At 43.0% G+C, this 14,193-nt stretch overlaps 1 protein-coding gene across 12 annotated transcripts in view; it reads left to right on the top strand.

Annotated features, from left to right (window-relative positions):
* Nucleotides 1-14,193, top strand: part of LOC100541567 (uncharacterized) — a 161,267-nt gene that overhangs the window by 123,925 nt on the left and 23,149 nt on the right. For 9 of the 12 annotated variants that reach the window (XM_085232810.1, XM_085232806.1, XM_085232805.1 and 6 more), the window contains 9 exons: nt 620-766; nt 2,699-2,830; nt 4,775-4,903; nt 5,244-5,372; nt 6,320-6,454; nt 7,300-7,434; nt 9,438-9,566; nt 11,732-11,863; nt 13,713-13,841. In XM_085232810.1, coding sequence (XP_085088936.1) covers nt 620-766; nt 2,699-2,830; nt 4,775-4,903; nt 5,244-5,372; nt 6,320-6,454; nt 7,300-7,434; nt 9,438-9,566; nt 11,732-11,863; nt 13,713-13,841 — 1,197 coding nt within the window. The remainder of the gene's footprint in view (nt 1-619; nt 767-2,698; nt 2,831-4,774; nt 4,904-5,243; nt 5,373-6,319; nt 6,455-7,299; nt 7,435-9,437; nt 9,567-11,731; nt 11,864-13,712; nt 13,842-14,193) is intronic. The other 3 variants (XM_085232804.1, XM_085232808.1, XM_085232812.1) reach the window with 3 other exon arrangements.

Raw genomic sequence — 14,193 nt, 5'->3', positions numbered from 1 at the left:
TGGGAGCCCAACTTGAGAGCTCTCAGATGTGTCCACGGCATCTCTGAGATGTCCAGGTTCTGCTTTGATGGAGTCAGTGATTCTGGATTTCTGCCAACGCAACCGGATTAGCAACCTAATTTTATAACTTATTTTAGCAGCCGCTAAATTTTGGCAAAGTTTGATATTTTAACCAATTGAAAGAAAGCCAGCTGATTTCCTATTATGGTAAGATTTCAGTTGTAGTTTTTGGAAATGGGCAGCCAGACTTGCTCTGTCTTTGTCATCTCCCAGATGAGTGGGAGTAATGACCTTCACTATTCACAGCATCAATAATCACGAACTTCAGGTGGGGAAAATTAAACTCCCATTTAAAATATGGCACAGTAACAGGGATGGTCTTGTCTGAGGGCCAAGTTTTAATTCCAGAAAAAAGAGAAGTTTTTTTTTTTTTTTTCCTTGTCTCTTACTTTGCGCATCAAAAACTGTTCATATCCATAAACCAGAATACGACTTGGCTGCAACAGGACTTACCAGAGCATGGCTGGGAAGTCACCGAGCACCAAAGCACAAATGCAAGACAGGTGCTGGGGAGAAAGTCTGGGGATGCCATCCTAACCTTGTATGCGTTGTGTGTCAGTGTTAGGAGGGAACTCAGCAGTGTCGGGCTTCGCAGGGGCTCCGGGGCTGCAGTTCAGAGGTGCCCCCCAGCTCCTGCACTACGTGCTCGGGGCCCCAGGTGAGGATGAGGATCAGCGAGGGGAGCTGACGCTGGTGCACAGAGCCGGTGAGTGCACGTTCTTATTTGTGAATTAAAAAAACCCACATGTCTTTCCTCTAGAGGTTCAGGTGCTTTGGTGGTGGCTGGGGCACGTTCTCAGGGAGGTAACTACATAGAGATGAGGCAGCAGAGCCCACAAATGCACATAGCCGTAGGAGTGGGTGCAGAACACCATGTCCCGTGCTTCTTCAAACTTTGGACCCTCTGCACTCTATGCAGCATCAGTTTCTCCCCAGGAAATAGAAACCACACCATGGAAGGGCTCAAACCCAACGCTCACCTTTTGATGAGTGCTGATAGCTCACTCGTGCTTCTTACATATGCCCTATGATTTTTGTATTAGCTCTAATTACTCACCTGAGGGCTGTGCCCTACAGGCAGTGAATCAGGAACCGGTCTCAGCTATAATCAACACAACCATTTAGGGCTCCAAGATCACATAGCATCCAGGTATACTCAACAGTGCTGATAATCAACTGGGAAACTGATAAATGAGATAACCATAGGCAAAATTATCAGGCATGGAAACCTCAATCAAATATTTATTAACAAGTTTTTGTATGTTTTATCTATGTTTAGCCACACAAGCTAAAATGGGGATTTTTAGTCATAGCTGAACACCTGCTCTTTTTCTAAAGCTGAGGATTTACAGCATGTGATGGTTTATAGGAAAAGGTGAGGAAGGAAAGAAACTTCTCATGGCTCAGTAAGTTGTTTTACCTCTCAAATATCCCTGTATTTTTGTGCTGGAATCTATATTATTTAAAAAAAAAAAATGCTTTAAATGATTAAACGGAGCAAATAGTTAATGATTTTCTTTTGACTAACTGACTTTCTAACGTAAAAGCGTGAAGTTTGTAGTGGTAATTTGTATTCTTCTTCTGAAGTATGCATTTTCAACTTGTTCCGAGTGGGAGCACTGAGATTCTCAATGCCTCTGCAAACCTGGGCGTTTGCTCAGCTTTAGGAGGAGGAACAGTCAGGTGCTGAGACCTAAAGGAAATCTGGCCCCACACAGAAAATTGCTGGTGAAAAGCAGCCAGTCTGCTGACTTGCTGCTAGCTGAAGTAATCTGCCAGCTTGCTCTCAGATGTTTCTAAAATCCCCTTTCAAAAAGCCTCCAGCCACATCTGTAAAGCCTGCAAGGCAATAGCCTGACCACATGGATAAGATCTTCTTGTCACCAATGCATTTTAGCAAAGAGGAACCCTTATTTTTCTCTTCCTTTGTCAACAGAGCCCACAAAGAGAGAAGAGTGTGTGCCTGTGTGTGTTCAGTACTGGGCAGAGAAGGAGGGCAGGATGGGGAGGCACAAATGCATTTTTGTATTTCTTAGTTTTTCTGCCTGAAATTACCCTTGCTAGAACCAAGAGAAAACAAACAAGTGATAAATGTGTATTATCCTTTGTCTTCCTAGAATAACTCAAACTATGCTGTTAAAAATATTGCTTGTCTGTGCTTTACAGCACAGAATGCGCCTACTAAAATCACAGAACAACAAGGTGAGCCTCACAAGGAGAAAAGGTTCTCTCTCAATAAATATTTTTTGTTGTATACAATTATATTCAGCATTAGCACAATTTCAATTTTTCTGAAGGCAAACTATTTGCTCTTAAAAAGTACTTTTAAGTGCTCTTTGATGGGGAATCACAGTATTTAAGGGCATGAATTCCAGCTGCAGTCCCAGTTTTCCTTTTATTCAGATTAAAATTTGAAGGGGAAAATTTGGGAATGTCCACTTGGGAGTACATTTTGGCACGACTTGGTGATATTTGCACTGCTTCCAGCATGAACGCTAAGGACTTGAATAGGCTTTTTTTCCGATTGTCAATGTCATGCACGTTCCCTTTTGTACTTGTGCATCTGGAAGGACAGCTAAGAGCCTCTAGAAGTGTTTTGTTTGATGCTCACTGAGCCTTCTGCGTTTTTTCCTTTCAGTTTGCCTTGATAATACTTTTGGCAATGACTGCAGCTTGAGCTGTGAGGATTGTATGAACGGAGGCAGATGTAACAGTGAGAACAGTGGCTGTGTTTGCTCACCTGGGTGGACCGGCATTATCTGCAACGAAAGTGAGTACAGTGCATTGAATTTGTTTGAAAGGCAGCGACTTTGTCCTGGAGCTGTGACACTGAAGATAGGTAGGAAATAGGAATAAACTGCTGTACTTTTAATCCAAAAATCTCTTCAAGGAGCGCAGCTTTTTCACTTCTAGATCAACATTTTATTACAGTATGACACGTTAGGTGTAAATTGTGTGAATGCTACAACAAATGACACAAACCTTCAGACAGTGAGGTCTCTGCCATCCCATGCAGTGCAGTGCCCCATATGAAGTTCTCACTTTGGGACCATTCCTATTCACTTTGCTGCAAGAGGTACCAGGTGCTGCAGTTTACTTGCAATGCTCCGCTCCCCAGCTCACCCAGCTGAGTTTTGGAGGGCTGTCCTGGCAGGTGGTGTGACTGTCTGGGTGGGCAAATGTGCTAAACTTGGGTTTTCCATTATAGAATCCCAAGACATTGTCTTTTTTTTTAATTTTATTGGTAATACTGAGCTGTTTGCTTCTTTCTTTTAATCATCCTTTTTATTATTAACACAATTTTTTGGTGCTGGTTAATTTTTAGCATTGCACATTGTATATTTCAGAGTTTTCTTCTTATTCTTGCCTCTTGGTAGGAGATCTTTCTGTTTCAGAAGTATGCATGCAAACCAACTGGAAAGACAGCGTTACTTTACGTCGATAGGTAGTGGTCCTCAGGTTTATCACCATCTTGTTTGTTTAGAAGGCATCATCACAGAGACAGAAATGATCGAAAATGATTGAAATCATCAGTCTGCCCTTAGTTATTTCTGGAGACCAGTCTAGATTTGGTTTGTAAACACCACGGGCAGCTGAAGGAATAGGAATGAAGAGAATTGAAGTGATGATTTCTACCAACGACTACTCAGGCTGCTATGTTAGGATGATTTTACTGACATTCATGGTGCTGTAGATGTTCTAGAGAGATTATAAAAATTTCAGGACTGAAAATTCTTCAGTTCACTTCATAAATAATAATAACACTTTTGCTCTATATTTACACTAGATATCCATGCATGTAATATTTTGGAATTTAACTTTGGCATTTAGAGAATGCAGACTAATGGAACTGTGTTAAGCCATACCTGCAGTTCAACGAAGCAAGCATTGACAGGAATAAATACGACATCTAATCTGTATGAAGTAACCAAATGCGATGGCTTTCATTCTTTTTTCTTTCTTTCTAAAACGAAAAAAAAGAATGGCATAGTTCATGGGCTTAGGGTAAGCTAAGCAGCTGAGAAGTCTGGAACTATATTTCTATAATAATACACCATAGAAACCAAATGAAAATGGATGTGAAATGTCAAGTTTCTTAATGTACATTGATAAAATGTCAGTTAAGTCAAATGACTCCAGCAACTGCAGTTACTCAACTGGCTCAAGGTGCAAACAGGAACAATGCTCTATTTCACCACTAATTTTTTTTCTTTTTTTTTTTGCACCAGAGTAATCAGAGCAATAAGGAGTCCCATGCTGTTGTGGACCCACTTGTGTATATGGTCAGCTGTGGAATTTCAGAGAATGTATAAGAAAAACACAGCATTTTTGTAATGGTTACTGGTGGATGGGAGGTGTTCAAAACATGTATTTCCAACTGTATAAAACTGTGCTGTATTTTCAAGCTTGGTACTTCCTAGGCAATTGTTCTGAGCCCATGAATTGTGTGAAGCATACATAGGGGAGAGTAAGGGTACCTCACAAATTTCTTCTTGAGTTAACTTGGCTGTTTCAGATATAGCTTTAGAATCATCTAATAAATATTAGGTGAATGTTTTTGCCCTATATAGAAAGACTATGACATTGCTCAGAGACTGCTTGACTACAGGGATTGTTTTCTTCCCAATTCTGATGCCTGCATTCTCATTTTGCTCCGTGTGGAGCACAGGGGCGGGATGTTGGGACCCATTCACTCTTTCTGCTCTCCCTGCAGCCTGCTCCCAGGGCACGTACGGTGATGGTTGTGCCAGTACCTGCACGTGCCAGAACGGAGGCTCCTGTGACCCCATCACAGGGCTGTGTCACTGCCCACCAGGAGTCCAGGGGCCATTTTGTGAAGACGGTATGAGCTCCCTCATCCCGCCAGGTGTAGCATGAGCCTGAGGCTTCGCCAGCTCTTTTCATTTTTCCCTGTCTTTCATATGGCGTGTGGTACATCTTGGCCACATGAGAATAGTTTCCATTTTGTGGGACATAATGCAGCCCCGTGGAGTGCCTCGAGTGATGTTTGCTTAAGGCAAGAAAATGGATGAGGGAAAGCAAGGGCTTTGCTCCAGTGGCCTGTGCAGAGGCTCAGCATGAGGCCATCGACATGGTATTTTCTGTAGCACCCTTTAAAAGAGAGCTGGTGTTCATTTAAATCCTTAACAACTGATGCATTGCTGCATTTATTCACTCCAAAGGATGTCCCAAGGGATTTTTTGGGAAGAACTGCAACAAACCATGCCACTGTGCCAACAGCGGCCATTGCCACCGGCTGTATGGAGCCTGCTTGTGTGACCCCGGGCTGTATGGTCGCTTCTGCCACCTCAGTAAGTCCCAGCAGCCTTCCTGATCAGTTTATTTAATGTATGCACAATATAGCAGACTTACAAAGATTCCACATGTGTCCAAAATGAGCAAGACTTTGGGATAGGGCTTGCTGGGTAGTGTTAGCAGGAGAGCTCACACTGGGGTTGTGCATAGCCCATGAGCTCTACAATTAGAGAGGAACAGAAGATGGAGGACTTCTCACATACTCTATGAGGCCCCAGAAATTCCATTTGCCTTTTTCTGCAGCAGTTAATCCTTGCTGTAAGAGCTGAGCTTTGTTAATGCATAAAGGTGAGGGCTATAAGGCGATTTGGGTTGGGCATGTTAAAGTTAGGGTGGTGGATAAGGTTCAAGTCTGATAATTTCACTGCTCACCCTATGGTAAATCAAAAGTCATAAGCACAAACTTTAGCTTTCTCTAAATTTGTGTCTCCTTCCCTACATGGATTTCCCAGCTGAGACATCCAGGATTTATCCTGAAGTGGGAATGCTCGTAGTACATAAGCACAGTTGTGTATGCAACCAAATGTTAAATGGGAATAAAATGGATCAAAACACAACAGTGTCATAAAACAGGCAGTCCGGTTGCTTTTCACTTAAAGTTTTTGTTTGGAAAACCCATGCAAGATAGAAAATAGTTGCTTGATTATTTCTTCTGTCATGAAACTTTTGTTCTGGGCTATATCCAAATATTTTTCATTCCAATACTTAACTAAGTTTGCGTCAAAACATTTCTGGTTCTTGCATTTGCCACATATTGCTTGGAATGGAATGAATTACTTTATATAGGAATCCTACAAACTGCATTTTACACACCCACACGTTAATAGGCACTGCCATAGGAAAGTAGACACTTTTTGCAGACATTGCATCCTGCACAAGGGTGTGATTTCAGATAACTCACGCCCAATTACAGACCTAACGATTCCCTTTAACCTGCCTGCAGCCTGTCCCAGGTGGGCTTTCGGTGTGGGCTGCTCACAGGAGTGTCAATGTGTGAAGGAGCACACGCTGGGATGCAGTGCACAGAATGGGACCTGCAGCTGCAAGCCTGGATATCATGGCAAGAAGTGCCAGAAAGGTACAGCAGGAAGGGACGTCCCCCCTGTCTGTTTATTCCTTTGTCCTCTCTGCATGCCTCCTTCCTCCTCCCATGTGCTTTATTGTGCTGCTGCTAATGGTAAATTCATATTCCACTAATTATTTTGTCTTTGATTTTTCATATTGCAGACTCTGTGAGTGCCTGATATCACAGAGCCTGCAGGGACACCACTGGGAATGCAGTGCAACAGTGCTCTTTTTTAGCAATCTAGAAACCAAACTCTTACAAATCTAAATAATGAAGATTGTAGGAGTTTTCACTTTTGCTCTTTTTTCATGCAGACAGCAAGTAAGTGGCAAAAATGGTGTTTTTCACAAGGAGGCTCGTTTGTAAATGGTTTCTGTAACGCTGGTTTTCCTTTAGCTTTATAGGTCTTAGAATTCAGGTTATTCTGTGTAGTTTTGGGCATAGTTTAGAGAGAATTGTGTTCTGCATTCCTGTTTGTATGTCTCTGTAAGCAGAGCTGGAGTAAAGCAATATCCTCCCTCACAATTCCTCCCTGGGCACACAGTAACATATCAGATTCATGGCACTGCTTCTGGGAGTTTGGTGAAGAATGGGAGTGATGATATTTCAAATCCGAGTAGTCTAATATAGCCTCAAGTACTTTCATTCTGCTTCTGGGTTGCATTTAAGCAACGACTTCTTAGCAATGAGTGTGCATGTGTTTAATTGTTGCTTCCACTTCATTATCAACACCTCTGAAATACATGTATCAGTAGATTTTTCTGTCAAGTTCTGCTAATTATTGTCCTGACTTCTGTTAAGTTTCTTTATCTCTTCCATTTCCTCACACACGCCGTGCCTTTACTTGCATTTTCCAGCATGCACACCCGGCTTTTATGGGGCTGGTTGCAAACTGAGGTGCAACTGTTCCACCGACGTTTTGTGCGACCACGAGACAGGAGCCTGCAAGCATCCATGCCCACCTGGTTTCCATGGAGAAAAATGCCATTCCTGTAGGTACTCACTGCATGTTTCCCTGGGAGGTACACACTAGGTGGGAAAGCTTACCACATACCTTATGTTCAGATGCAGAAGCTGCAGATAAAAAAGCAGAGTTGTTGTTAGAATAAGACACTGATGCTGACGTAGATCACTCAGTGCCAGCACAGCTCTGTTTAAAATTGCTATAGATGGTGAACGCTGTTATCTTTCAAATCCTTTGCTGTATTAATCAGCTGTTTGGGTTTCATCTGGACAGCTTGCCAGCCCGGGAGTTTTGGGGTGGACTGCAGGCAGAGCTGCAGCTGCGGGGGAGCACACTGTGACCCAGAGACTGGGCGTTGTATTTGCCCAGCTGGGAAAACTGGTGCCATGTGTGTGAGAGATACGTTCCATGTGGGGTTAGGGTAGGGAATGCTTTGCTTTGGAAGACAGAGTGAGGAGCTGGATTATGGCATTGTCCACCAAAACTGCTGCAACGCAATGTGCTTCGCTTGAAGTACAGGTAAAGGGTAAGTCTTGGTGGAGAATTTATGGCATCCACTCAGTGGGATTGCTCATAGAAAGGGAGCATTGTGCAATTATCCTATCCTGTCCTCCCAACTCCAGTTAATAACAGTGATTTGCATGCTGGTCTGGATGCACAAACTGTGCCCTTGGAGCTCTTGCAAAGAGTTGGTGAATGGTTCAGGCTAGAAGATACATCTGGAGGTCACTTGGTCCAATCAGAATAGGACTTGGAATCAATGAAGGAAACAAAAAGAAATGCATTATTCCGAAAAATTGATAAAGGAGTGAATAAATTCTCCAGGACATTGCACTCCCAAGGCTCCCAAAGGACCCCTTTGCTATTTGCATGAGAGGTGAATCGGGGTATGAAAAACAAGATGCCAATCATACCAGCTAGAAGTGCAGCTCTTCAAAGCACCTCCCGCACCCAGCCCAGCAGAAATACAAATGCAGCCCTCTTCTCCTGAGTCTCAGTCTAGGTTTTCCTTGGCTGAGTGTGGAAATTCATTTTTCATATACACCCATATGCTCACAGTGTTACTGGATCAGAAACCAAACCAAAAAACAGACATGCAAGGCAAGCTGGAAGAGAGCCTTTGTATCTGCCTTTAGATGTATTCCTGCATGCTGCACTGTAGGGTTCTGTTGGCTCTTTCAGAGGATTTCCCTTGAAAGCGCTTTCAGTCCACAGAGATAATATAATACCTGGGTGAAAATTCAGCTTCTGGTGTGGATTTTGCCTTCTTTCTGTTCTGTTCTGTGAGATGTTTGTGGCAGTAGGGACACTGACCCAAAATAAAGCACTCTGCAGCCTGAGTTGTTTCCCACATCGAGTTTGACTATGTTTTGCATTCAGAGGCAGGTAACAGATAAAAGAAAGGCTAAAGTGCATCCCAAATTGATGTTACAATTAAAGCCATATTTATTTAGAAATGCAGTATTTAATAGCCATAATACTTGCATTGTAGTTCTGATTGCTTGGTGAGAAGTGCTGAGCAACTGGCCCCATGGTTTATATAGGCAGCAGTGTAATTTGATTGCACTAATTCTGTATTAAAGTGTGAGGACAAAGAGTGATATCAGCACTGCCAGTGTAGACCCATCACAGACCATGGGAGTACCCTCAAGCCCCCAGTCTATGCTGCTGGAGCACGGCTCCTTCCTCAGGACAGACAGACATTCAGGACAGAGTGCTCCATGCAAGGCTTCAGTGCTGGCATGTGTTTCTTCCTTGTTCATCACAAAATCACCCAGTGCTTTGGAGAAGATTTTTCCTCTGGCTGATACTGATGGGCAGAAGTATCCAAAAGGCAAAACTGTTCCGCTTCCAGGATTCAGCCCTAGCCACTCAGTACACAAATTGCAGATGCTTCCTTCATTTCACCATTTTGCTTCCTGGATTCAGCTGGTGCATGTTTTAGGCGACAAGCTGTTGCTGTCTTGTTTGAAAAGATCTGTGCCTGAATTATTCTCTAGGTGAAATTGCAGCTTGCTCCTCTGCTTTCAGCCTGCCCTGTTGGATACTACGGACAAAACTGCTTGCTGCCATGCAGCTGCAGCAATGATGCTTTGTGTCACCACATCACTGGGGAGTGCATGTGTCCCCCTGGCTGGACTGGCCACGACTGCAAGCACCGTAAGTCAAACACAGACTTGCTATCCATCGCATGTGGTATCTCACAGAGACTCATCTGCTACTGTAAGAGCCAGCTCTGTTTGTTCTTAGCCTATTACGTTTTTTTTTAATATACTTTTGCTAATCTTATTGCTCCTGAAATGGTGTATTTGTGGGTTTGCTTAGCCCTGGTGGATATAATCCTTAATTATCTAGGTTCGAAGTGTTGAAATAGATGGCCAATGAAGCACCAAGTATTGATATAAGCTCTTGTTTCAACACTGTGGATCCCTTCGCCCACTGTCAGCACTTTGACTGACAGTTCTGTTTTTCATTTCCTGCACATATTAGTTTAAAGATTAGTTCCTCCATTTTTCATATTGTTTAGGGGAGATTTATCCAACAAGTGAGTGACATGTACAGTCTTGTGTCTTAAGGTCGCCCCCTAACTTGTGCATACAAATGCTTGGAGAAGCTCTGTTCTCTGGAAGAGAAGCACATCCTTCCATTGACTTTAGCGTAGCTCTCTGCATTGGTGGCAGTGTAAGACCAGATGTGCCCTTTTTGGACAGCACTATTGGAATGCGAGCCCATTCTGGTTGATTCTCTCTTTTTGTTCCTTTTACATCTCTTCTGCTTGATCTGTTACAATCCCTCTTGCAAAAATCCAAGAGAGCACAAAGCTCTCTCTAAAATTGAAATTAATACCAATTAATTGCAGGTGTTGACAGCAGTAATTTTGGATCTGGCTTCTCAGGCCTGATGCTGAAGAAAATTCTGGGAGAATTTGAAGCCTCCTCCAATTCGTGAATTTTAAGTTCAACCAGTAAGAAATACATGGAGCCATTTAGCTAACTTCCCAGAAATCCTCAGGCTGTCTAAAGAATTACATGACCATGGTGAAGAAAAACTTTTATTTCTGATTGGGAAGAGCTATGACAAAAGTTGTTTTTGCAGAAACCTCTCAGTAAGGCAGCTCTTCAGCTATTGCAGCCTGGGCATGAAACAGATATTCAGCTCCAAAACCATTTTTTCTGGTCCTAATTGACATATTCATCCTTACTCTTACATGAAAGGAAGGAGATGCTGCGCTTTGGCTGTGGCACGCTGTCATAATCGTGTTATATGATTTTCAGAATGAAAGCGGCGCGATGCCTGAACAAAGACGCTGAGGTTTCTCTGTGTCCACATTTCATCTCCCCGTATTTTGAAAAGAAATCTTAGTCATGCTTCCAGTTTTAGCTGTGCTTGTCTTAAAACAAGGGATGTTTTTCTTTTCCAGCAGCCACTGTCAACACACAGCTGGGAGAGAAAAACTGCTTCAGGGTGATTTGCAACCGTTTGAAAATCTGCTACAATTTTCTGTAGAAACTCTCCAGACAATGAAGGCGATCCCATGAAGCTGAGCTTCCTTTTCCTCCTTTCCCTGTAAATTCTCAAGCATGGAGATCCTTCTTGTTTATTTTGATTTTGTTTTCGTTTAGTTTCGGAAGAGTTCATGCACTCATATACAGAGATAGAGAGATAAAACACACGTTTCTCAGTAGAGAGGAAAAGAAGCACGTATTTTTCTCTTAGGACTTTGCTTGTCCCTGCTTCCCTCCCATTCAATAAATAGTTTGTACTAAAATAAAAATATCCCCCTGCACAGAAATGAGGAATCCTTATCTGTCTTGCCAAAAGTCAAAGGCAAGTGTTCTAACACCGGGCACTCGAGCCTTTCGTACACACCTGAAAGAAGCTTGATTTTTCAGAAGCAGCCCACTTCTGAGGCTCCCATTTTCTTCTGTCATTTCAAGGCCAGAAAGCCAGCTATTAGATTATTTGAAGTCTGAATCCCTGCCTAACACACGACAGCCAATCTCATCCAGGCACACTTCTGCCGAGTCCATTTCCATGTCCTTGACAAAGGCAGAAAGACACCCAGCTTTCAGGAGGAGGAAAAGCTGCCTTCTCATTCATAACTTCTGCAGGTGGCTGGTTGCTAACAAGTTACGCGTTGTACAACCAGCTGATCCCAGTTATCCCTATTTTTGCTGTGTCAGTTAATAGCTGATATTTTATCCCTGCGAAAGTCTCTGGTCGTGCTTATTTTGCATCCTTTCTGTTCTCTTTTTTATAAGTGAAGTCATCCCTCGGCCGAGCTCAGAGCTCGTTCTCAACGTAAACACTGCTTTGCATTGCAGCCTGCAATAGCGGCCACTGGGGACAGCGCTGCGAAAACTCCTGTGCCTGCAATAACAGCGATGGGAGCTGCGATCCTGTCACCGGGTCCTGCTTCTGTGAGCCAGGATTCACTGGGAAGCACTGCGAGCAGAGTGAGTCTCGCTTTTGTCAGCAAAGGGAATTTGGAAAAGCGAGGAGCAGGAATTTGTCTTCCTCGCAGCCGCCTGCTGGGTTTCAGCAGGGTCCGGTGCTGTCACTAGTTTGGATTCCAGACAAGTTATTTTCAAGTCTAAATGGCTGTTTTGAATCTTAGGATTTAATGTGAGTAATAAGATTTGATGTATGTTTGGTATGTAGTGTAAGATTTTCCATATTGGTTATATTTATTCAGTTGTAGGTATGCGTATCTTCATAAACGCTCTTTAAGACCAGGCATTTAGAAATGTTTCGTGTGGACATAACAGATGCAGGATCAAGAAGATTTAGGGTCCTCCATTAATTAACAACAAAAATATCCCATGGCCTTACCAGCGACCCAGGATCTCCACCAATCCATCTCCAGCAGGGGTCAATAGCAGATGCCCGGAGAGGATAAAAACAGTCATATCGAGGATTTCTGATATGTTTTCCCAGGCTTCAGCAATTTGTCATTTGGAAGTTTCTTAAAACAGAAGCAACGTGTCTATATTTAATACAGTTTGGTATTTTCTTCTAACTAATGTGCCTATTCCCTTTTTTGATTCCATGCAAACATTTGGTATCCGCTCGTCTTGTGGCAGTAAGTTGCATAGTTAAGCTATTTTGTTATTGTTGTTATTATTGTTGTTGCTATTGAAGAAAATGAAGATTTTATCTATTAAACAGTCTTACAGTAGCACAGAACCAGCTGCCAGAATCTCAGTAGTGCAAGCACAATTATCTGCTGGTGTCACACAGAAATGTCAAAACAATTAATCTGGAGTGGTGACCCAAAGGCAAAAACCCTCAGAAGCGTATCTTAGGGTTCTTATTGCTGTTGGCCCAGAGGGAATGAAAGTACAGCTATGGGAAGGCCATAGCTGCCAATTCCACTTGTCCTTCTCTCTTGACCTCTCTAAAAATGCCATCTCTGCAGATAGGAAGCAGCCAAAGAGCTGGTCTTCATCTTCTCTGACAGAGGCAATGCAAGCAGGGAAGCCGTTGCTTCTGACAAAGCTTTTGGCAACCCCTGATATTCCCTCTTTAGACTTGCTGTTTTCTTCAGTCTGTGTTTTATTCCACTTTAATTATATATATATGATGCCTAGGCATCTCTATATTTCAGCTTGTCCAAAATATCTAATGTCAATTAGGCAACAGGCCCTGTTCTTGATTGATTTTCCCATAACCCTGGAAGAAGTTATTTTCTTTCTCAAGTGCTGCCTTTTCCTTCAGATAGAGCTTACCATGCAAATCTTTTCAAACTCTGAACATGAACTGCTGTGGAGATGTAACCATTAATCTGTCCCACAGATGTAATGTGTTAGGCTGTCCTCTGAATGCGATGTGTTTTAAAGCAGAGCCCGAGAGTGGATTATGCAGCTTTCTGCAGGAGGCCACCACATTCCATATTTTCTCCAGCTTTCTAGGGAATGAGGATTTGCAGGAAAACAGAGGACATGGCTCACAAAGAGCCAGTGGGGCTGGGAGCCTTCCCCTCCTGGCAATGGATGTCCCAGAGGACTTGGGCATGTTAGCAGTGCTAGACCATCAAGCAGAAAGTGTGGAGTTGCAGGCTTTGCTGCTCTCACAATCAATATATTTTTTCCTGTGCAGAATTCAGTCTTTTAACACCCCGACATTTTCCTGAACAGTGGACTTTTAACAAAACAAGCCCAAGGAGAGCACTTAATGATATCAGATATAGGGCATTACCTCAACACCTCGAATCCCCTTCTGCAAGCAGTAAGAATTCCTTTGTCTCTAAAAATTCCTCTCTGCTCCACCATTCACCCCTCATCTGGTTTGGATTCCCCGCTGCAGGATGTCCTGAAGGAAGCTTTGGTCCCAGCTGCATGCACAGCTGCCAGTGCCAGAACGGGGCTGCGTGTGACCACATGAGCGGAGCCTGCATGTGCAGTGCTGGATGGACTGGCACCTTCTGTGAGAAAGGTGATGTACCTGCACTGCTCCCCATCCTTTTGTGCATTGAAAACCATGCATCTGTGGGTGGATCTTCCCAAGGGAACTCTTTAAGAACAAACAACCTTTCAGCTTAACAAATCTGACAGGTCATCTCTTATGACAACTTGCTAGAGTTGGGAAGGACTGGATGGATTTCTTAGGGACGTTGTTGTGAGCCAGTTTGTGGCATCACCTAAGGAAGGCTGCTGCTGTGTTGTGTCCTCGTGCAGATCATAAAAATATACAGCTTTGGGTGCAGCAGGAATAGCACATAGTCAAACATTCCAAAAATTGTTTCTTAACAATTGAAAGTTTTATAAATGATGATCATTACATCAAA

The sequence above is a fragment of the Meleagris gallopavo genome, chromosome 11 (assembly GCF_905368555.1).
Source record: "Meleagris gallopavo chromosome 11, MGAL_WU_HG_1.1, whole genome shotgun sequence".
NCBI lineage: Eukaryota > Metazoa > Chordata > Aves > Galliformes > Phasianidae > Meleagris > Meleagris gallopavo.
The sequence above is the reverse complement of the archived record's forward strand: the minus strand, read 5'-3'. Positions and strand labels throughout refer to the sequence as shown.